Source organism: Drosophila navojoa, chromosome 2 (assembly GCF_054131105.1).
Source record: "Drosophila navojoa isolate 15081-1374.11 chromosome 2, UAZ_NAV_1.0, whole genome shotgun sequence".
NCBI classification, from domain to species: Eukaryota; Metazoa; Arthropoda; class Insecta; order Diptera; family Drosophilidae; genus Drosophila; species Drosophila navojoa.
Window position 1 is genome coordinate 17,871,997 of NC_142890.1, and position 20,526 is coordinate 17,892,522.

The 20,526-nt window shown below is 39.8% G+C and overlaps 5 protein-coding genes across 8 annotated transcripts in view; 3 read left to right on the forward strand and 2 right to left on the reverse strand.

Annotated features, from left to right (window-relative positions):
* Positions 1-1,891: 1,891 nt before the first annotated feature.
* Positions 1,892-7,367, forward strand: Jhbp2 (Juvenile hormone binding protein 2). 3 transcript variants are annotated; one of them, XM_089256596.1, is made up of 7 exons: positions 1,892-2,160; positions 2,386-2,475; positions 3,908-4,026; positions 4,102-4,223; positions 6,669-6,802; positions 6,860-7,012; positions 7,077-7,367. In XM_089256596.1, the coding sequence occupies exons 2-7, from the start codon at positions 2,409-2,411 to the stop codon at positions 7,229-7,231; spliced, it is 750 nt and encodes a 249-aa protein (XP_089112722.1). In that variant the 5' UTR covers positions 1,892-2,160; positions 2,386-2,408; the 3' UTR covers positions 7,232-7,367. The 3 variants fall into 3 exon arrangements, with proteins under 3 accessions (XP_089112722.1, XP_017963908.1, XP_089112721.1); XM_018108419.3 differs by having other exon boundaries at positions 1,893-2,146; positions 2,366-2,475; XM_089256595.1 differs by having other exon boundaries at positions 1,893-2,139; positions 2,368-2,475.
* On the reverse strand, positions 7,349-11,157 carry LOC108656342 (uncharacterized). The gene is made up of 2 exons (XM_018108379.3): positions 9,058-11,157; positions 7,349-8,187 (listed from the first exon to the last, which is right to left on the reverse strand). Exon 1 carries the CDS (start codon positions 10,336-10,338, stop codon positions 9,061-9,063), a length of 1,278 nt encoding a protein of 425 aa, XP_017963868.1. The 5' UTR covers positions 10,339-11,157; the 3' UTR covers positions 7,349-8,187; positions 9,058-9,060.
* Jhbp3 (Juvenile hormone binding protein 3) overlaps positions 8,583-20,526 on the forward strand; it is an 80,350-nt gene continuing 68,406 nt past the window's right edge. Inside the window, exons 1-3 of one of the 2 annotated variants that reach the window (XM_089256597.1) lie at positions 8,583-8,742; positions 11,233-11,313; positions 11,384-12,051. In XM_089256597.1, the coding sequence (XP_089112723.1) occupies positions 11,244-11,313; positions 11,384-12,051 (738 nt within the window). In that variant the 5' untranslated portion in view covers positions 8,583-8,742; positions 11,233-11,243. Of the gene's footprint in view, positions 8,743-11,232; positions 11,314-11,383; positions 12,169-20,526 lie in introns of those variants that run through there. The other variant, XM_018108409.3, reaches the window with a different exon arrangement.
* Ubc6 (ubiquitin conjugating enzyme 6) lies at positions 12,701-15,983 on the forward strand. The gene is made up of 3 exons (XM_018108449.3): positions 12,701-12,923; positions 14,914-15,199; positions 15,264-15,983. Exons 1-3 carry the CDS (start codon positions 12,880-12,882, stop codon positions 15,387-15,389), a joined length of 456 nt encoding a protein of 151 aa, XP_017963938.1. The 5' UTR covers positions 12,701-12,879; the 3' UTR covers positions 15,390-15,983.
* The window catches only part of Cdep (Chondrocyte-derived ezrin-like domain containing protein), a 37,714-nt gene continuing 35,110 nt past the window's right edge, over positions 17,923-20,526 (reverse strand). The window contains exons 11-13 of the mRNA XM_030384582.2: positions 19,175-20,443; positions 18,179-18,650; positions 17,923-18,116 (exon numbers count right to left, since the gene is read on the reverse strand). Coding sequence (XP_030240442.1) covers positions 18,041-18,116; positions 18,179-18,650; positions 19,175-20,443 — 1,817 coding nt within the window. The 3' untranslated portion in view covers positions 17,923-18,040. The remainder of the gene's footprint in view (positions 18,117-18,178; positions 18,651-19,174; positions 20,444-20,526) is intronic.

A 20,526-nucleotide genomic window follows, 5' to 3' on the forward strand; every position in this document is an offset into this window, starting at 1 on the left:
TTCTAGCACATAATAAATGCGAGCTTGTTTACGAGTGCCCGTGCCGTACAATACGCATACCAATATGGCTTATGACAATACTGGGAAATACTTAAAGAGGAGCCAGAGCAAATAGATAAATAGTAAATGGTACAGGAAAACGTTTCTCACACCATTGTCTCAGGTACTCGCATTGTTATTTAAATAATTAGACGGCTTTGTTCTGCTGCCTGCCATCCAATGGGTTCGGCACATCAGAGGACTACATATGTGTACATAAGTATTCCCATTAGCACTCCCAGAATAATGTTTCCAAGAAATCACCAAAAGTATCTACTTAATTATAACAAGAATAGAGCGTAAACATTAGGCGAGAGCTGCGGGCACATTATATGAATTTTTAGAACTTTTAAAGCTATTCATAATTCATAATTTCAAGGAACGAGTTCCAGTAAACTGGAATTTTATAGGCTGTAATTAACTACAAAAACTGATTAAATTAGCAGCTGATAGTTTCACTATCTACATAAACTTGTTTCCAAGCGTGGAAGCATTAGGATATATTATTTCTCAGCTCAGTAGACGATTCTTATTAATTAAATCAACGCATATTCGCAAAATATTATAAACAAGAAAGTCAAGGAAGTTCAATGCGTTCGCATTTCAAGTTGAACTAACTATAGTTTATTCTATAGAATATATGTATTTAGTTAAATACGTATATTTGCTAACCCATTTCTCTATTTCAGCAGAAGAGCCTTCAGCAACAGCGACTGGCTATACGGAAACTTTCAACAACAATAATGTAAACAAAGCGCAATGAGCACAATGACCAATAAAAATAACCTTGACCGTAACCATCAAAACCTGTAAGCTGACATGTGCACTGGGACTAATATGTGCGACGCGACTGTTGCGGCTTTAAAATTTATTCAGGCGCGCTCGAGAGTATGCAACAGATTTTGATTTTTTAGTACAAAAAGTGAGCTCATACAGTTTTTTACTTTCTGCATTGTGATTTTGATTGCATTTCCATATAAATAAGTTTATTCATAAATATTATTTAATACAATAACAAATGGAACATACTTCTTGATAAAAGAGCAGCAATTGTATAATTAAAATGCATCACACATGCTTTGGGCATTGATTGCATAATGTTCTTGAAGTTCTTTATAGCCTTTTCAAATTACAATTCTCTGAATGGGGGCGTGTCAAAGGAATTCGCCATAAATAAGTGTGATTGATGGCTTTCCGAGCATCAGCATAATTTGTTGTATTCAATGAAAGAGCCTTTTGCTTACTCTCATTGTTCGCATGCAAATGCTTAGAGCGTGTGCAATGGGAACGGAATACGGAGAGTGGCGAATCGCAAATGCCAGCACTTGACCTTTCAGAGAGGCACCCATTGAGCCAGTCCATTAGCTCACCTGCTTGGCCACAAAAGGGCACCAATTGCCACCTATTCATAGGGCATAAAAATAGTTTCCGACCGCAGAGATGATGTACAGACTACGCTGAATGCACGGCACGCAGGACTAAGCACAGCTAATCCCTGGGCTAATGAAGCTCATGATTCACGGTACGGATCATTACGCTGATTTAAAACGCCAGAGCACACCAAGCCACACGAGGCCAGGCCAAGTCAAAGACCGAACAGCTCACGGCATGAACTTAACCTTCAAGTAGCGGACCCAAGCCCAAGCCCAAGCCCAAGCCCAGCCCTGCCTAGCCGCTCGCTGTTGCATGTGCTGGGCGGTGGGTGTGGCCCCATTTAGTGGCCTTTGTTCGCTGCTGAAATGCACTTTGCGTACGCCTTCGGCTCTGCTTTCGACTCGATTCATTTCTTTTAGCCGCCATGCTGGCTGGCTGGCTGGCTTGCTGGTTGCGTTTTTTGGTTAAATGGCTTGGTCCAATGCAGTGCTGGCTCATTCCTCGCTCAAGTCGCGTGAAAGTTGGACGGCCGTCAGCGCAAAGAAAGCAAACCAGCAGCAACCTTCAGAAGAAAGCAATTCACTCAGTTCGGTTTCAATTCTGTTTTTATCGTCAGACAGCGAGAAAGAACAAACAAAATAACTCGAAACGCAGCGAACAGGTCCGCTTTGACCCACATACGAGCGGAGCCCGCTAGAATTTCGAGGGCAGAGTGAAATTTATACACTACACTGTATGTTCCATTTTGTGTGTGTATGTGTGTGTGTGTGTGTGTTATTTTGTGTGTACTCCGAAAACTCAAATCTTCTGAAACGCTTTCGCTCTTACGCATAGGCGAACGGACAGAAATTAGCATACGAAACATGAAAGAAACGTGCTAATAAATTATGAAACCCAGCTAAAAGTGAAACAACACTCATAACTATTTATTTTTACTTGTACTTTCATGCAGACTGACCAAACACCCGACAGCAACAGCAACAACAGCAACAACAATGTGCCACAAATTTGGAATAGTATTGCTGCTGTCCACAGTGGGCGCCATTTGGGCCCAGCAACAGCGTGAGTATTGCCAAATATCGAATTCCAATAGATAAGGAACTCGCCAGAAATCGCAAGAGCGGGCTGTGAGTCTATCGCTTTCTATTGGCGCTTTCCAGTCCTTAAAGAGGGGCCCAAGCTATGGTGGGCGATCACGTCGCTTATAACTTGGCTTCAATTACGCTCAATTCGGTTTTAATTGCACGCACAAAACGTGCTCGACCATATCGAAAGTTAGCGCCAGGCATGGAACTGACATTTCCAAGAATTATTCAACTACGAGTAAAAATCCCCTAAAGGCAAAGGGCATATGACAAAGCCATTCAAATTGCTAAATATATAACATAATCGCAGCTGAGATCAAGATTTTTAGAGAGCGCGTTTAATAATCCACAGCTATAAAACGAAGCTGTTTTTAGAAAGCCATATAAATGTTATTCTTAGAATTAAACTACAATTAGACGTGCCTTGCTTTATATTCGCAAAATATACATACATACATAGATACATCTGTATATGTACATACATATGTATGTGAATGTGTGAATATCTGTATGTATGTATGCATATCCATTCAATATAGGAATTGTTCTGTGACTAACTAGTAGCACCGTTCAGAATAAGACTTCTAGCTTTCTGGAAGAAAGTGAATTTTAATTTTATCCAATCTAGTATGTATGTATATATGTATGTATGTATATCAAATTATCATTACTAGAGTAAACTGAAGTTTTGCAACTGTAGAAGCCACCGAGATACATACATATGCATCTCACTAATTATAAACAGTTAATCATTTACGACGATGATAAACAAACCATCTAAAGTTATTTAAGAGCTTTAGATAATACTTTAGCAGCGAGCAGACTAATTTAAATACTCGGTAGCTCTGAGGCTGATGCTTCATGCACTTGAGTTCATGCCCCCATCTGGACAGGCAGTTTAGAGACACAGTTATACCCTAGACGTTAATGAAGCCCACCAATAAAGCTGTCACATCAAGTCTGTCCGAGGCAAGTGGCCAGGCAATAACAAGTTGATTGCTGAGCATGCTCACGCCTTTACCTGGGATTGATCTTATCCGCCGGCGTGGATCGGCTCTGTGCGAACTTGAACTAAGCGCGATTGCGAGCCGTGCTGCAATTATTTCGCTTCACTCGAATGCACAATGTTTATAGTTTCAGCTCGAAGAAAAACGCATTAAAAACACAATATAAAAATACAGAAAACAAAAGACAATTAACAAAAGTTGATAACCTAAGAAACAAGCGGGCAAGAAACTACATTGAACTGGGAAATGTTGCACAGTTGCAGCTGATCAGACTGTCCTGCTCAGTATTGCCATCTCTCTCGCACTCTTGCTTCCTGAATTGTGATATGCACTCTCTCTTTCTCTTACAATTTTTCATGATCTCTCTCTGTCTTTCATTCTCCATCTCTGCACTTCCTACAGCCTACTATCTGCAGCAATGCCCACGCGATGAGGCATCTATCAACGAGTGTCTACGTGACAGCGGCAACAAATTGGTACATTATCTACAGAAGGGCATACCCGAATTGGATATTTACGAGGTAAGCTCCGACTTGCTTTACAATAAACTAAATATCTAGTTCTCCTCTCTCTCTCTCACTCACATTCTCTTCTAGATTGAACCCGTGATCATCGATGAGATTGGCATTGTGCTGGGCAGCGGCCCGGATGGCTATCGTGCACTCTTCCGCAACATTCAAGCCTTTGGCGTTAGCAATATAACTGTTACAAATGTCCGGTAGGTATACAATTTTCCCCTTCCTCATTCCAGAATAGCTACATTTTCTATTGGCTCCCATACCTTAAAGTTTTCGCCGTCATATGTTGCTCAGTGAGTCAGTTATATGGAAAATACTACACATTATATACTTAGGTTTAAGGTGGGGTCACATTTCGCATATTTGTACTGTGATCAGTGCGTATTAGCGCTTTTTGGCTATTGCTTTGACCTTGACTAACGTGATATTTAAGCAGCGTACTCCACTGTGATACTCTATTGCAGAAGAGAACAACGACAATTTTAGTAATGCCTCAGTTGAGCTACAGGCAAAAGCCTTTTCCATACTTTCAAATATTTATCCCTTTCTTGGGCACACTTCTTGATCAATTGAAATTTCATAAATTACATATTAGAGCCAGAGTATTTAACAGTTGCACATCGCAAATATTTTTTTCTTTCCGTCTTAAAATATTCGCATCGCTTTTCCAGCTCGTTTCTCATTTGCTCAGTCAGACATTTGCCTGGCACGCGATAGCAACTAAGAAGTATTTTAATGAATGCAATTTGTATACTCCTTCACGATGAGAAGTGAGCATATTGATTTTAATAGCCTCCCCCCTCTCTAATGAATAATTCACACATGATTTAAAATGTTGAGTGTGTATATACTTGAATACAAGCAAAAGTGAGGCTAAGATTTTCAAAAAGTCTTCATGAGTTGTACCCTGATATTTAGTATGATAAGGAACCTGGAATTTTGCACCATAAGCATTGTCATATAAGGTCTTCCGATCTATAAATGATTAACATGTTAAATCAATTTAGTTAGTTTTGCGCCTTCAACAAGTATTATGGAGTCAGTTGCGCTCGATTGTAACGTGCACACTTACCCGTAATTGCGGTCTGAAAAGCTGTTTGCTAGAATTCTGAGTAAGCCCCTTGTGGCTCTTGAGTCTCTTTAGTCCATATCTTTATTGTCTACAGCGCTTAAAGACAACTCTCTTTTGGCAGAAAGAGAGAGAGAGAGAGAGAGAGATTGATTTCCAATAATCGTTTGCATTTTCTGGGCTTTTCATAGCACGTAATTGCAATACAATTTGGTTCTATATTTACTGCAAATTGGAAATCGATATGTATATACAGATCATAAATTACCGTTGAGGTAAGTTCTACTGAAGCGCACGTTGGTGGGCAATTAGTGGAACTGTCGATTGGGGCAATAACCGTTGAATATTAATAGAATATAAGTAAGTTTTTAGTGCGATTTTTCATAATTGGGATTAAGCACAATTATATTTAAGTAGTGAATTAAGCTCCCAATCTAAAATCCAATTACCTGTCAACTATTGTTTATGGTAGTAATCGAAGAGATAAAAACATTTTGAGCTATCTACACAGCCTCGACTCCAAGATTATGCAACATTAAATCCTTGACCTAGCCGCAAGCAATAGGCTAAACAATTTGCTCCAAGCACACACGACAATATTCCGTTAACAAGTGCTGCCCATACAAACAAGAACTAGTGTATTCGGTTAGACGAAGTATTGATGCCCTCACTGCATAAAAACTACACTATTTTCATAGTTCCAGGATTAATTTAGCTCTTAATTGTATATGATTGAAGAGCTTGATTTTATTAGGTGTGATGATATAATTGCAACACTAGTGTGGATAGGTCAGGGTATTTCTAATTAAATAACGAGTCTTCTTCTGTGCGCCTCACAACTCGATATTGAATTGATATACCCTTAGCAAAGCACTCAGAATCATTTACATAGCTCGAAGCAGCGAATCATCTAAAGAGCTTCGAGTGCAAAAGCTGACGATAGACAGCAAATGTGGGTCAAAGCGATTCTCTATGTCAACAATTTGTTTAGTAGTCTCTTGTAGTATCGGCCAACCAAGTAGCCAACAGCCGGTTTAATTTGCAATTCACTTTTGGAATTCGATTTTGGATTCAACATGGGGTTGCAGCTTGCCAAATTACACTAAGCGAAATGATGGGGAATAACAGAATTAATAGTAAACTGAACCAGAAAACCTAATCAGAGAGAATCGGTGCTGTTCTAAAGTATTCTACATCTTAGATCACATTTTAAAAAAGGTTCTTTTTAAATATTTTTTCAACTGTAGCTAATATTTCCTATCTCAGCTCGATCTAAAACGAGCAGCTGAATATTTCTCTGAGAATACAGGTTTTTTTTTTTGTAACTTGCACCAGTTTCGTTGTCGCGAGTCTGTCAATTGTCGGCTGTGCCAGAATCGAAGGTCGAGGTGGAGTTAGCTGCCACACACGACTGCGACATTGAATTAAGATTTAGAAGCTCAACAATGACAAAAAAATGCCAATACATTAGCACATCCAGCAATGAAATAGCAGTTTTGTGTCTATCTAGCCGTAGCCTGAACTCATATATCATCATTGTGTCATTATCACTGTCATTGTCATCCGTCATTTGCAGCTCCGACTTGGATTCGCTGCAGTTCCAGCTGACATGTGAAATACCCCGCATACGCGTCAAGGCACAATATCGATCCACAGGTGTTCTGATCTTGGTAAAGGCCTCCGGTGCTGGCGACTACTGGGGCGAATACGGTGAGTAGAGCAGCATCCACTACCAAATAATCCTTTAAAATGACTTCCATCTTAAAGAGGGTGTCAAGGCCAAGATCTACTTCAAGGCTTTGGCCAATGAGGCCGCCGATGGACGCACATACCTGACCACCGACTCGGTCAAAATGGACTTCAATGTCAAGGAAATACAGATGGGCGTAGATAACATTGCCAACGGCAACACAGTTATACGTGAGTAAACCCCAATGCATTTGCCAATAGATCCAGACCTAAAGTACTTATTTACTCACTGCAGAGGCTGCTCTCAATCTGTTCATCAACTCGAACTCTCAGGAGCTGCTCAAGGAAATGAAGCCGGCGCTGCGCACCAAACTGACTCTCGTCATACGCAACTTTATGGATCGCCTGTTCGCTAAAATACCGCTAGATGAATGGATCAATTTGAATTAGTTAGTTCTTTTCAATTTAGCGTCCGAAGAGTACTATATAATAGCTAAGCATTAATTTATTGCACACAAACTCACCCAAGATAAAAATAAACGATCTAATAAACAACTATACGAAATATACAAATGTAAATCTAAAATATGTGAATACTTTATTTGTGTCAAAAATTATATGAATTCGCTGGTTATTTAATTTCCGCTATAAAATGTGGCTTCTGCTTTAATACTATTTCAGCATTATATAACTGTGATCACAGGTTAAGAGTTGCCTCACTATTATCATTAGGTCGCCAACAATGGGAGGGTCGATATGAAAATTGAAGGTCTCGACATTATGAATGAATGCAAAACTGTGGAATGTAATTAAATAATATGAAAATATGCCATGTTCGTATAGAGCTGTTGACCAGGAAACCTCTTAGTCACAAAACATGAATATGTTTCATTTACCCCTATTTAGATCGATTACAAAGTGAAACCTCGAAAATGTTGCCAAAGATCAGTAATAGATAGAGCAATTTCTTATATTTTGGATAATTTTATGCTTTTTCCCAAATACTGTGTTTCTTTCTTAAAAATGTCAAAACTAATTACATATATATAAGACCAGTTCGCTTATTACCTAAACAGCTTTAGCTTTCTTTTTCTTTAAGAATTCAACTCGAACGCCTGAACAGCTTTTCCTTAACGTTTCATATGTATAATCCAATTATAATAACTCGTCCACTTGCGTGTGCTTGAACAATTTTCTTAGCCATAACCGACGCCATAGGACGCCCATCAGTAGTCGCAGTGAACCATGTCAGCCGTAACCGTACCCGTAGTCATAGTCTTGCCTGCCGAGCCGGAGTCAAATTATATAATATTCCGATGACAGGCGATGCAATTTCTAAAACAAAGCTCGACGGATTGTCAACACGACTCGAGGGCCCCCATTTAAAAATTTTCTAAATTAAGTGCCTTGAAAGAGAGAAACAAAATATCAACAACATTAATGAAAGTAATCGAACAAATCGTATAATTAAATATATTTTTATATATGGTATACCAAGAGGGGCAGCTCGAGCTATAGCTTAACTGGAAAGCCTGATTGTAGCTTTTTCTGTGGGCCGGGTATCGCCACACACGCGCACACAGAGAAACATATTTGTGTGAATGCGATCATTAAGATTATTATTATGATTAACCCGCAGTCGCTTAACATGTCGTTCTCACTATTAACCCCCAGCGTATTGCTGCCTTCAGCTCCCGCAACCGCACTTGCTCTGGCCCGGGCATTGTCAACGTGTTTTGGGGTTCTACGTTGCCCGGTTCTAAGCTCGCTAGCAACTCTCATGTAAATCGAAGCGTCAATGCTTTGCTATAAAACGCGAACGCCTCAACAATTTTGCATTCAGTACGATCTGTAGACGGTTACTAAAACAACAAACACACAAAAAACAACTCAAGTCAGCTAGATAAAGCGGTCTACAGTTCTCAACGAAAAATCAACAAAACTAAATAAATATTTTAAAAGTTAGTAACATGTTCTTCGAAAAATAAGTTTTACAATAATTAATTTTAAAACGTATTAAAAAAAGTCAATAAGAAAACTTAATTAACATTTCTAAAGACTTCGCGAGTGTGTTATTCAAAATAAACTACAAATGCCTTAAAACAAATTGCATTTCGAAACAGTGAACCCCATCGAGAATAATAAAAAGTTTTGCTTTTAGCCAGGTTTTCAAGTTATCATAGCATGGGCTTTATTTAACTTTAACGTTTGATTCGTTCTCTGCAATGGCTTAGAAAATCGCGACCTAAGTTTAGCTTCTTAGATGTACGTATTACCTATTAAAGGCTGTGGCGACTGCCTTCGCAGTCGGACTCCGAGGATGATTCCTCGCTTAAAGCGCCGGCGGTGACTTCCTTTTCATCATCATCAGTGGGTGGATCGACAGCCGCTGCAAATGCTTCTAGGTCTGAGAGTGCTTCATATGGCGTTGCGTAGTACTTCATGTTGATCTTATTGAAGCCATAGCTTAATAGACCATCACACCTCGATAGGTACAGGATTGCCTCTTGATTGATCTGAAATATCACCTCCATGGCAGCCTCCCTGAACCTGATCGCTTTGATAACCTTCCAGTCGTTTATCGGCAAATTCGGGTTGCATCTTGTTAGCAACTCGAGAATGTCATTGGACTCGGATGGCGTTTCCGGCACCCAAGCTGTGGCCCAAGGGCGCGATGGTATGTCCTGCACATCTATCACTTCCAGCTGAGCTCCTGGATATACTTCACCAATCTTGGTAATTGCAGCTCTGTAAAGCAGGACAGATCGCTCATTGTCGCAGGCTATCAGCTTGGTAGTCCCTTGAAACCAGCCAATGTCCATGCATGAGGGCGGCGGTCCTGGGTTATCTCGCAATACCTCTAGGGCAACGGCTGCCATAGCGGCCTGTATCCAGCACCATTGATTTCGGGGAATTTTGCCATCCGGCTGGCTGCTATCAATGACACCAATTATCTGTCGTCCTCTTGCCATTGTGGCAAAAGATCTTAAGGGACTCTCACTAGATTTGGCACGATTTACCGAGGAAGCCTCATCAGACTGATAGGGGCTTACATGATCTGCAGACTCTACATCAATTCTTCCGAGCTCTCCATGCTCTTGTGTTGTTGCCTTATTTTTAACCTCAACAATCAATGTCTCCAGTATAGGCTCAGCATCGACAGGCTGATGAGGACTTACAAAGCCAGCTTCAAAATTTGGCAACACAGCCCTTGCCCAAGCGATATCCTCTTGAACATTAAGATAGTCCCACCTCGACGAGGCCTGATCTTCAGTAATCGGTGCGTAAGCATTGCGCTTTAATATCCGACTGGCTTTGGCTTCATCAGCTTTGGTAGCTTTTGATGGATCCGGTCTGAAAAAATGTGCAGGTCTTCGGCTTACAATTGGGGTTTCGTCGAATGTGCCGGACTGTGGCTGTATTTGCTTAACATTTTTTGCGCGGCTGCCCTTGGTTATGCCACCGCCTCTTCCACCTCTAGCGAAGCTAGTTGTATTCCTTGGTCTTTGATTTGGAGGACCGAACTCCCGTTTTGGATTTCGTAGATTTGAATTCATTGTATTTTGTTCCCACGAGTTGCGGAGAGAGAGACAGGTCCACCCGGGCAGAGATCCGCAATACCCGAGCAAGGCTGCGTAGAACAGGTGATCGCCACTTGCCTGAGCTCTCCGTTCGAAACTGGGCTAGTTTTGTTGAACCTGGGCCCCCAGCCGGGTTGACTCTCGGCACGGGTCGACTGACACCTTAGTCCAGCCCAGGTGTGAGTGCGTGTAAGTATGTGTGCAGCTATGCTTTTAAGAAGGCGGCAGCACAAGCGCCTTGTCGATGCGATGGTTAGCCGCCACGCATCCGCTGACTGTCCGGGACTGCTTATTTGTGGGGAGTTGCACTTATTCGCAGTTAACCTCTGGTATGTGGCCTTTCGCTATCCGCAACCTGCGACCCGTCTGGCGGCCCCAGCTAGGCCACTGTAGAGCCCAACTCACAAACTCCACAGACCAGACACTCGTTAACGTGCTCCTTATTGATTTTATGGCCAATAATTAACACTGGCAATATATAATTAGATGCAAGACAGAAATATTAAGTCCAGGGAATTGCGACGCCAAAACTCATTCTACTTAGCGACTGTAAAGCTTTCTTAACAACGTCTATAATAAGCGAAATGAATAATTATATGAATTCTATTGTTGGGGGCTGCACTTTAGTGAGACCTGGTAAATGCGCTTGATGCCAATCAAATCGTCAGGTATTATCAAATTAATAAAGCTACTGTGACGTCAATAAACCTAATAATAGTCAGATGACTTTGCATAACCCATAATGAACGGGCATTAATAAAAGTGTTTAGCTGGTAGGCGGGCAAACACAATCTATAGGCTTAATAGTTGTGTCAACACTAAACATGTTTGAAGAGTTGATGCTAAAGCTAACTATCTCACTCTTTGCAGGGAAGTCTAAAATGGAGTCCAGAATCATTGCAGCCACCCTCTTGCTCTGCTGCATCGGCTACACGTACGCTTCAAATATGCGTGAGTTTAATTAGCACGTGTTATCAAATGCATATATTTACCCTTTCTCACTATATATTCAATCCTTTAGCGGACTACATCCAGATCTGCCATCGACACGATCCCGAGCTCTCTAAATGTGTAAAGCAGAGCGTTCACAATTTGCGTCCATATTTGGGCAATGGCATCAAGGAAATCAATGTACCTGCTCTGGAGCCACTTTACATTGGTGATCTGAACATACTGGAGGGTGGTGCAGGTGGCATCACAGTCAAAGCCAAGAAGTTGAGCGTCTACGGTGCGTCGAACTTTGAGATAACCAAAATGCGCGCCTCCATACAGAACAAACGCTTCGACTTTGAGCTTATATTGCCGCTGCTGAAAGGAGAGGGTCAATATGATATTAATGGCAACATACTGGCGCTGCCCATCAAGGGCAACGGGCCCTTCGTGGGAAACTTCACCAACTTTGTGGCCTACGTGCGCATCGCTTACGATATTAAGAACATCAACGACGTTGATTATTTCGAGCTGAAGGAATTTGGTTTGAGGATACGCACGGGCAAGGGTCGTCTACGTCTGGAAAATCTCTTCAATGGCGACAAAGTATTGGGTGATGTGATCAATCAAACAATCAATGAGAACTTCGAGCTATTCACAAATGAAGTGATAGCGCCAATCGCTCGTGCATTGGAGATCAAGTTCCGGGCAGTTGCCATCAAAATCCTGGAGAATTTTACCTACAATGAACTCTTTCCAGTTTAATTAAAATGGAATGTTCTATATGTTCTATATGCTATTACTTGTGATACAGTTAATTTCTCAATGTTAGTGTTAATATAATTCATAAATAAACTTTAATGGAGCACAAGTAAATTTGTTGAAAGTATAGTATTGTCTGGTTGACATACTTACCTTTGTCACTCAGAAAATATTATTAATTTATAGCTTATAGACTATATATCACATTTTATAAAAAATCAAATTTCATACATGTTCTGCGCGTCTGTTTATTTTTGCCGCAATAATTTTGCTCGCAGTTTGTTTTGTTTTGTTTATCTTCAGGGAAATGTTAAATGGGAAGAATTAACATAGTGTATAAGTTTACATTAGAACAGCAGTTATTATCAGCACTAAAATGCTAATGCTAATGCTAAAAATTTGGGAACAAAAATTTGAGCTTCCCTTTGAATCAATATATAGAAATTGTGTTAATAAGTTATTGTAAAAGCAGCAAGCTGCCTTCGGTTACGGCCACGCTTAAATATAGCAAGGACATACAAAAAGGAAAAATTTGCTCTACTGTTAAGTGTGGAGTAGGTTTTGTATTTAGTGGAGTACATCTGTTAAGTGGACAGTATCGTGTTATCGTAGCGCGATAGCAACAAGCTGGCAGCTCTTTTATATATCGAGTATCGAGCATTATATAGTTGGGTATGTGCGAAGTATCGATACATTTTCTTACGCTGCTCAGTGCCCTCAATTAAAAATAAAATTACAAAATTTCACTGTTTCTGTTTATAAAAAATCGCATTGCTTAAACGTTCTAGTTAACATTTAACACAAGTGGTAGTAACGTTGTAGAACATGTCAACACCCGCACGCAGACGTCTTATGAGAGATTTTAAAAGGTAAGAAAAATACACACACAACGACAATTCTGGTATGAAATGGAGAAACGAGTTGACATATGTATGTGTGTATGTATGCTCACACATACACACACAAGCATTATTCATATGTATATTATATACGTATGTACATATGCTCGTGGAAAAGTTTGCGCAGCCAAAATACAAATTGTGCATCTGTGTATGTGACCTGCGTACAAGTTGTGACTTTGTGTGTATGTTTGTACGTTGCTTTTTCGCTGCTTTTTATTTTGTGAGACTACTACAACAATAAGCTTGCGTCTTTGACACTTGACTTTGAAGCATAGCACAAAACGAAATCACATGTAAACCAAATCTGCGCAAAGCAGAATAAAAAACAAATGCAAAGCGTAATGTACAAAATTCTTTTCCGTTTGTGCAATTGCGTCGCAGCCAAAACATCATCAGCAGCAAAAACAACAGCAACACTTGCCAATCAGAGCAGAAAGCACGAGAGTAACCCTAATCAAATTATTGCTCGCGTTTGCCCCCTAAAAGAAAGTTATCTTCATCCTGGTTTTCTCTACTGTCAATATATTTCGTCACTCGCAACTTTGTTGACTCATACTCTGCTGCCGAAGAGAGCAAAGCAGAGCAGCGCCGCGTCCTATTGGAATTTCATTCACTGTTGTGTTTGTTGTTGTAATTCGCCATTCAATTTCATTATTTGGTTCAATTCTTACCATTCTTTCCCTTGGCTTACTTTTTACAAATTTCCCTGTCCAACTATCAAAGTACTTGATTGAATAAGGGACATTGCGCTCGTGGGGGAGTAAAACTAGGTTGGGTTGTTCCTCCGTTTGCAAAGTAAATGTCAAGGCTGCGCCAAGGCAGCAGAAATTACAAGACTCAATAGATTTGGGTGCGTGTCTTATTTCTTTTTTATGAATATATACATCATTTAAATAACAATAGAATAGAAACTTTGATTGGTACGTAAATAAAACTTGTGAACGGTAGCTTATTATTTGAATAATTAGAAACTGTGTCATCTCTGCCTCCCAGTGCCACCCACCGCAATAACCGTTTGTTCATCAAATTTATCGGCGGTCGCTTTTGTTGGTTTCCTTCTTATTTTTAACATTTAGATATCAAATGTGTGTATGTAGTGGTTTGTTGTTGTTGTTAAATCGATGATTTCATTTTTCGGCTTTGTTATTTGTATTGATTTAGCCGATTGAAGGGCGCGGTTGGCTGACATCGGTGTCGCTGTTGCTGGTTCCTCTCTTTCAGCTCGTAGATGTTGCACATACAAGTGCATGTCTACCTTTTCCTTGTGTGCATGCTTGACCTAAATAATGTCTGGTGTCTGCTATAGTGCGCCTGGGAATCAGTGAAAAGCGAATGGGAGCCAGTGTATGGCTATGGCTATTGATCTGGTTTAATAAACATCCGTTACCCGTTTAAAGATCGACGCACAGAAACGAAAATATGATTTCCATCTATTTTTTAGCGCTCAATGAACTCGACTAAATGAAAATTGCAACCCACACATTAAAGCAGCTGTTGATTGTAAACAATTGCCGGAACAGCAGACACCAAGGGGAAATATGTATCTTAAAAACATGACACGGCACTTCTTGCCTAAGTAGACACATTCATACTATATGTGTATGTATGTATATACACAAATATATGTAAACACTGACCACATAAGATTAGTCACCCATGTGCAGTAATAATTTATTTGCATCTTGTTCAGCGTCTCACATCGATATGTTTCCTGCTTTGCTTGGATTCTTATTGTTAAAATTTTAGAGATGGTGCAGAATAAATATTTGTTTGCTATACTGGCCTAAACAAATTTCCCACTAACATAATCAATATTCTGATAAGCTTGTTCAACCATACCATACAGATTCTACAGGAAGATCGATCTATTTCTCAGCATTCATGATTTATATTAAATCATTGAAAATATATATGTATTTGATATATCTTTTGCACTTTGTTTTCTAATTACTTGCAGACTTCAGGAGGACCCACCAACGGGTGTTTCGGGTGCGCCAACAGATAATAATATTATGATATGGAATGCTGTGATTTTTGGTCCACACGATACACCGTTCGAAGATGGTACCTTTAAGTTAACCATAGAATTTACGGAAGAATATCCAAATAAACCGCCAACAGTTCGATTCGTATCGAAAGTATTTCATCCAAATGTTTATGCAGATGGTGGCATATGTTTGGATATATTGCAGAACCGCTGGAGTCCCACATATGATGTGTCAGCTATTTTAACATCCATACAGGTAAGACGACTAGATCTTTTGAAATAACTAATATTAACTGTAATGGTATTCTCTGACATTTCAGTCACTGCTGAGCGATCCCAATCCCAATTCACCGGCCAATTCCACCGCCGCCCAGCTGTATAAAGAGAATCGTCGCGAGTATGAGAAGCGTGTGAAAGCCTGTGTGGAGCAAAGTTTTATCGATTAGCCATGCGCCCACTTTACAGCCTACAACAAAAGCAACAACATCATCAGCAGCAGAGCCAGGAGCAACAGCGACTTGCAGAAAGCAACTTCAACAACAACATGCAATAATATAAACAAGTTTACATTAAATATCAGATATATTTATAATAGTTATAATGCTATGAAATTGTAACAGCGCCTAAAGCAAACACACACACTTCCATACACACAGGCTCTCTATACAGACAGCCACGCATACCCGCGCACACATCATACGTACACACATACATAAAACACAATATATATATATATATATATATGTATATGTATATATATCCGAAGAACAGGGCAGTTTATATTTTCGGCAAATTATTTTAATCGAAGACACACGACAAAAGCATCAACATAAACAACAACCCACTGAAGCAGCAACAAAAAATTAAGTAAGCCGCAACAACTTCAGGCGTCAACAATAGATATTTAAATATCTCCTCAGCCTCTCATAAGCTAACAATAATAATGATAACATCAACAATTTAATGTTATAATTGAAATAGCAGCAGAAAAGTTATTAATAATAATAATAATAAAAAACTGATTTAAAAAAGTCGAACAATTGCGTAAATTACTTGATTTCCTAGTTTAATCCAAACCAAAATTGAAGCAAAAATTTTAAACAGAAAACTAACCGAATATATAATCCAATTGATGTGTCTACATGATATGAAACTGAAAAAAAAAAAAAAACACACACATATATTAAACAATGTGCATTTCAATTAAAACTTGCCTTGTTTTAGGAAGAGATGATAGGCGTAATATATGATTATAATCCGCTACATAAATTCGCAAGCTGCCTAGTTGAACAGTGCATCAAAGAAGTTTTCGCCAGCGAGCGCTATGCTAATCAAATATGTAATATGATGATTATTCGCACAAGCTACCTAAATTGGTTAATAAGTTAATTGGCAAAAAAAAAAAAAAACATAAAAATGAAAAAAAAAAACGTTGTGAAATTTACCGAGTACTAAACTATAATTACAATTAAATGTTAGTTGTTAGCATGCAAATTAAATAAAAACAAAAAATATGCAAAAATCTCTTTAAGATCTGATCTACGATATGATATGCTAAACTGTGTGTAGGCGCTGTCAAATTAATTTTTCAAACTGTATGTTCTTATGCATAATACTGCGGCATCTGTCCAGTGACCAAACAAAATAACACCAATCCTAACGAGCCTATTTGTAAATCCATGTGTTGTTGACCTAGTTTGTATACTTCGAATTGAGGCTCATTGCGATGGGTATTCATTTAAGTAACAACCTCTCCCCACACACTCACACATGACCCACACTAAATGCATAGTTATTAGATTCTAAAACACCTCATAACTGCCATTTGCAACTCGCTAAATCGTAACAATTTGATACACTCTCTAGTGTCTTGGCTGGCAAGAGGCATTATCCACTATTTAGTTTTAGTATTAAGCGTATATTTACAATCGATTGTTCTATATAATATGTTTTTAACTTGCTGTTCCTTTTGCTAAGACCCTCCACTTTTGCACTTTGTGTTTTAGACGATGATTACATCGTATAATGATAATGATGATGCTGATGATGCTCTGAGCATCATCTAAATCTTTATGGATAATCCCCAATAGCAGCATGTTGTTTTTCTTTTTTGTATAATTAATTTAATACATATTAAAATTGTACTCAATAATATTATTGCAATCCTTTTAAAGCTCTATTATATAGAAACCACAAGAAAAATGAACAATTGCAAACAACAAAATGAAGCAAATGATAACAATTTACCTTATAGATTTCAAATATCAATAAATGAAAAATATAACAAAACATGTATGGAATTTCTTCTTGGCTTGGGGGTGGGACATATCAATATTTTTCATAAGTTGAGAAATACAATTTTTACTTTTTTCCTTTCAGATCAGAGTTTTCAATTATATTTGAAATTTTTATTTGTTTGTAATTAAAACACAAATATATTTTTGTTACTCAAATTTTTATTAATTTGTTAAGATCTATTAAATTTAATGACTTAAGCTTAATGATTAATTAAAGATTTCCAAAATTATTGCATCTTTTATAATCGTTTTAGATTTTTTGTAAAGCGACTCGAAACTGTCGTAAGGCATTATTTTATTACATACACAAAACTTTGTTTATATATGTATTCTTTATTTCGTGTAAGACTATAACCATTGCAATTTTAAATTGTTTTGTAAAATTTGCATAATTTGATACACAAGTTGTTTAAAAAAATACTTCTATAGACAATAATAATAATATTAAACCACACAAAAATACAAAGTGTCTATATAGAGTGTAAAATTAGAGACCAGCACATAGAACAAAATGCAGATAAAAGTAAAATACGAGGCGTTATTTACATGGAAATGTGAACTTAACTTAATTATTTTGGGTATGCGTAAGCCGTGTATAAAGTGCAGTCAATATGTAGAATATGTAAAAGGGAATTGTTTTGTGGTGTATACGTTGTGTATATATGTATATAGATTTAGGTTTTAGGGAATACTAGTAGGCATTTCTATGATGGCTTCAGCTTCATTGTGTTGCAACGTGGCTGTTCCATGGAATTGCACAAGAATTATATATATTTTGATTGGACATTTCAGAGTCGGATTTAATTGCCGGACGCATGGCTGTGTACGTTCTTAAAATCTTGCGTTTGAGTAGTGCTGCGCAACACTTCCAACCACCTGCAAGAAAATCGAAATCATTAATAGAGCTCTTTGTCGATGACAACTGCGAGTCAACTCACCTGTTGTAGGTGTGAGCGCTCTCTGCTCTGAAGAAGTACACGTGATTCTTGAAGGACAGCTTGAAGACAAACTCCTTTTGAACAGCATCCTGATGTCCAGGCGGGCCCACCGAATAGCCAAGCAGCGGCAGGCTAGCGAGCGCAAACTCATCCTGATAGCTTTTATAGAAATACAAACAGAACGAAGTGAAGACCACCCAGAGCTTCTGCCAGCCGGAGCTATTCTTAAATTTACGCAGCAGATAGCCGGACAGCTGGTTCTCTGCCGCAATGAGATGATCGCCCAGACCAACGGTGGCGCCACGATGCCAGCAGACGTGTAGTGCGGTATTGCTGCGTGACGGCTGTGTCTTGTTTTGCTGCTGCATCTGAAGCTGTTGCGGAGTTAAGGGGCCGGCGCCACCTACACTGCTGTTCAGGCTGTTTGTGCCGTTGGTCAGTCCCAGCATATCCAGACCCTCCTCTGACGAGCCTGAGAAGATTACAGAGAGAGGTAGATCAGTTTAAATCGAGTCTATGCATACACAGATAAGGAGTCATGGGGTTCATAGTGCCTTACGATGCTTTGCAGCGTGCTTTTCTTGCCAGCCATAATGAGAGTAGAGAAAGATAAAAGATAGAGATGTTGAATGGTGAAGTAAAGAGAATTATAAACAATAATTGAGATTGCGCACAGAATTATGCTAATTAAAATGTTTTCTTAATAAGAAATAATTAAAGAGAACCTGCGAACATTCTCTTAGTCATCATAAGAGAAGATAAATCACAACATATTGAATCAAAGAGTATGATATTACTATTAACTAGTCTGTCAATTACTGTCTGACAACCGGGACACCTGTATATAGACGTTACTCTGTATTTAATTTAACAGAAATATATGTATGTTTACATAGAGTCGATAAATTCCGCTGTTGCTAGGGCTGGTAATGTAATAGGAACTAATATATGTTTATAGTACACGTCCACGCCCTGTAAACTATTTGGGATACTCACTGCAATTCTTGAGCGTAGTCAGCTGCAACTGCATGTTTGGTGGCCTGTTCTTGATGTCGGCCGCCGCCTTGGAGAGCTCGGCCAGCCAAAGGGTCTTCTCGGCGGTGGTGCCAGCACTCACCGTGATGGCGCACTGTCCGCCGAATATGGAGAACGTGTTGTGCTCGGCGTTCTCGGTGAGCAGTGAGCGGACGGGCACATGGCCGAGTATGCGGAAACTTTGATCGAGCGGCGATTTACTGCCGTAGAGCAATATGTCTGAGAAGAGGAAGAACATGCGCTGTTGCAGGCCGCGCTTCGAGTGCTTCAGCAGACAGCCCTGACGAATGAGTCGACGATGCGGCTGCACTAGTTGCTCAAAGCTAATGTCGCGCTGCAGCTCGCACAGCTCCACAAAATTGGCCGAGTCTGGCAGCTGGGCGCGTATCTGCTTGGTGCTGCGGATGAGCAGATGATAGACTGCCTGGCAATCGGCGTAGTCGATATGCTCTTCGGCATAATAGTCACAGAGGCGTTCCAATATTAGTTGATAGTGCAACAGGCGATTCAGTGGCTTCAACAGCAGCTCGCCGATTGGCAGATAGCAGATCTTCTGCTGTTCAAACTCCTTGTAGATCTGCTGGAATCGTTGGTCCGACTCATACATGTCGTTCAGACAGTGCAGAATATCCATATGCGTTTGCACATACTCATCGTAAATGGGCAGCGAGCCCATGTGCTTCATCATAACGTCGCCAATGCGATGGGTATCGTGATTGCCACGCCCCTCCCACGTGACCATGCGGTGTTCGATGTCGCGCAGGAAAAGATTATGGTGCTGTGCGAGCGAATCGAGCAGCTCGAAAAGCGGCTGCAGCTGCTCCACATCCTCCACGCTAAGCACCTGCCGAAACGAGTTGTTCAGTACATCCAGATCCTTTTTGTAGGTGCGCTCCGTCATGAGCAGCTCTTTGGCCAGGAAGTAGCTGGGCTCGGTTGGCCATTTGCGCTTCTTGACCTCTGCCTCGACATCATGGCCGTTGCTTGACATGGATATTTGCTGGCCTCCGTTGCCATTATGCCCGTTGTGGGCGCTGGCCACGCCTGTGGCCAGTTCCTGACGCTTGGCGTGCTGTATCTCAGCCTGAATGACGTCATAAGTGCCCGCCTCAGAGCGTGAGAGCGATGAAGATTTGTCGGAGCCCAGCGTGAGATCGTAACGACTCGGGGGCGTGGCGATTTCACCCCGTCTATCCAACGACATATTGCCATTGATGCCGTGGTACCCATCTGAAAAGCGCAACAAAATAAATAAAAATAAAAATAAAAATAAATTCATAAATAAATGCAACTAATATCAAATAATACTACAA

Bases quoted from the DNA above. Each gene is read 5' to 3' on its own strand.
- Jhbp2 (XM_089256595.1), top strand. The intron at 2,476-3,907 runs GTGAGTATTGCC...CACTTCCTACAG, and splicing joins CATTTGGGCCCAGCAACAGC to CCTACTATCTGCAGCAATGC. The intron at 4,224-6,668 runs GTAGGTATACAA...CGTCATTTGCAG, and splicing joins ATAACTGTTACAAATGTCCG to CTCCGACTTGGATTCGCTGC.
- Ubc6 (XM_018108449.3), top strand. From the start codon at position 12,880: ATGTCAACACCCGCACGCAGACGTCTTATGAGAGATTTTAAAAG. The intron at 12,924-14,913 runs GTAAGAAAAATA...AATTACTTGCAG, and splicing joins CTTATGAGAGATTTTAAAAG to ACTTCAGGAGGACCCACCAA. The intron at 15,200-15,263 runs GTAAGACGACTA...CTGACATTTCAG, and splicing joins CTATTTTAACATCCATACAG to TCACTGCTGAGCGATCCCAA.
- LOC108656342 (XM_018108379.3), bottom strand. From the start codon at position 10,338: ATGAATTCAAATCTACGAAATCCAAAACGGGAGTTCGGTCCTCCAAAT.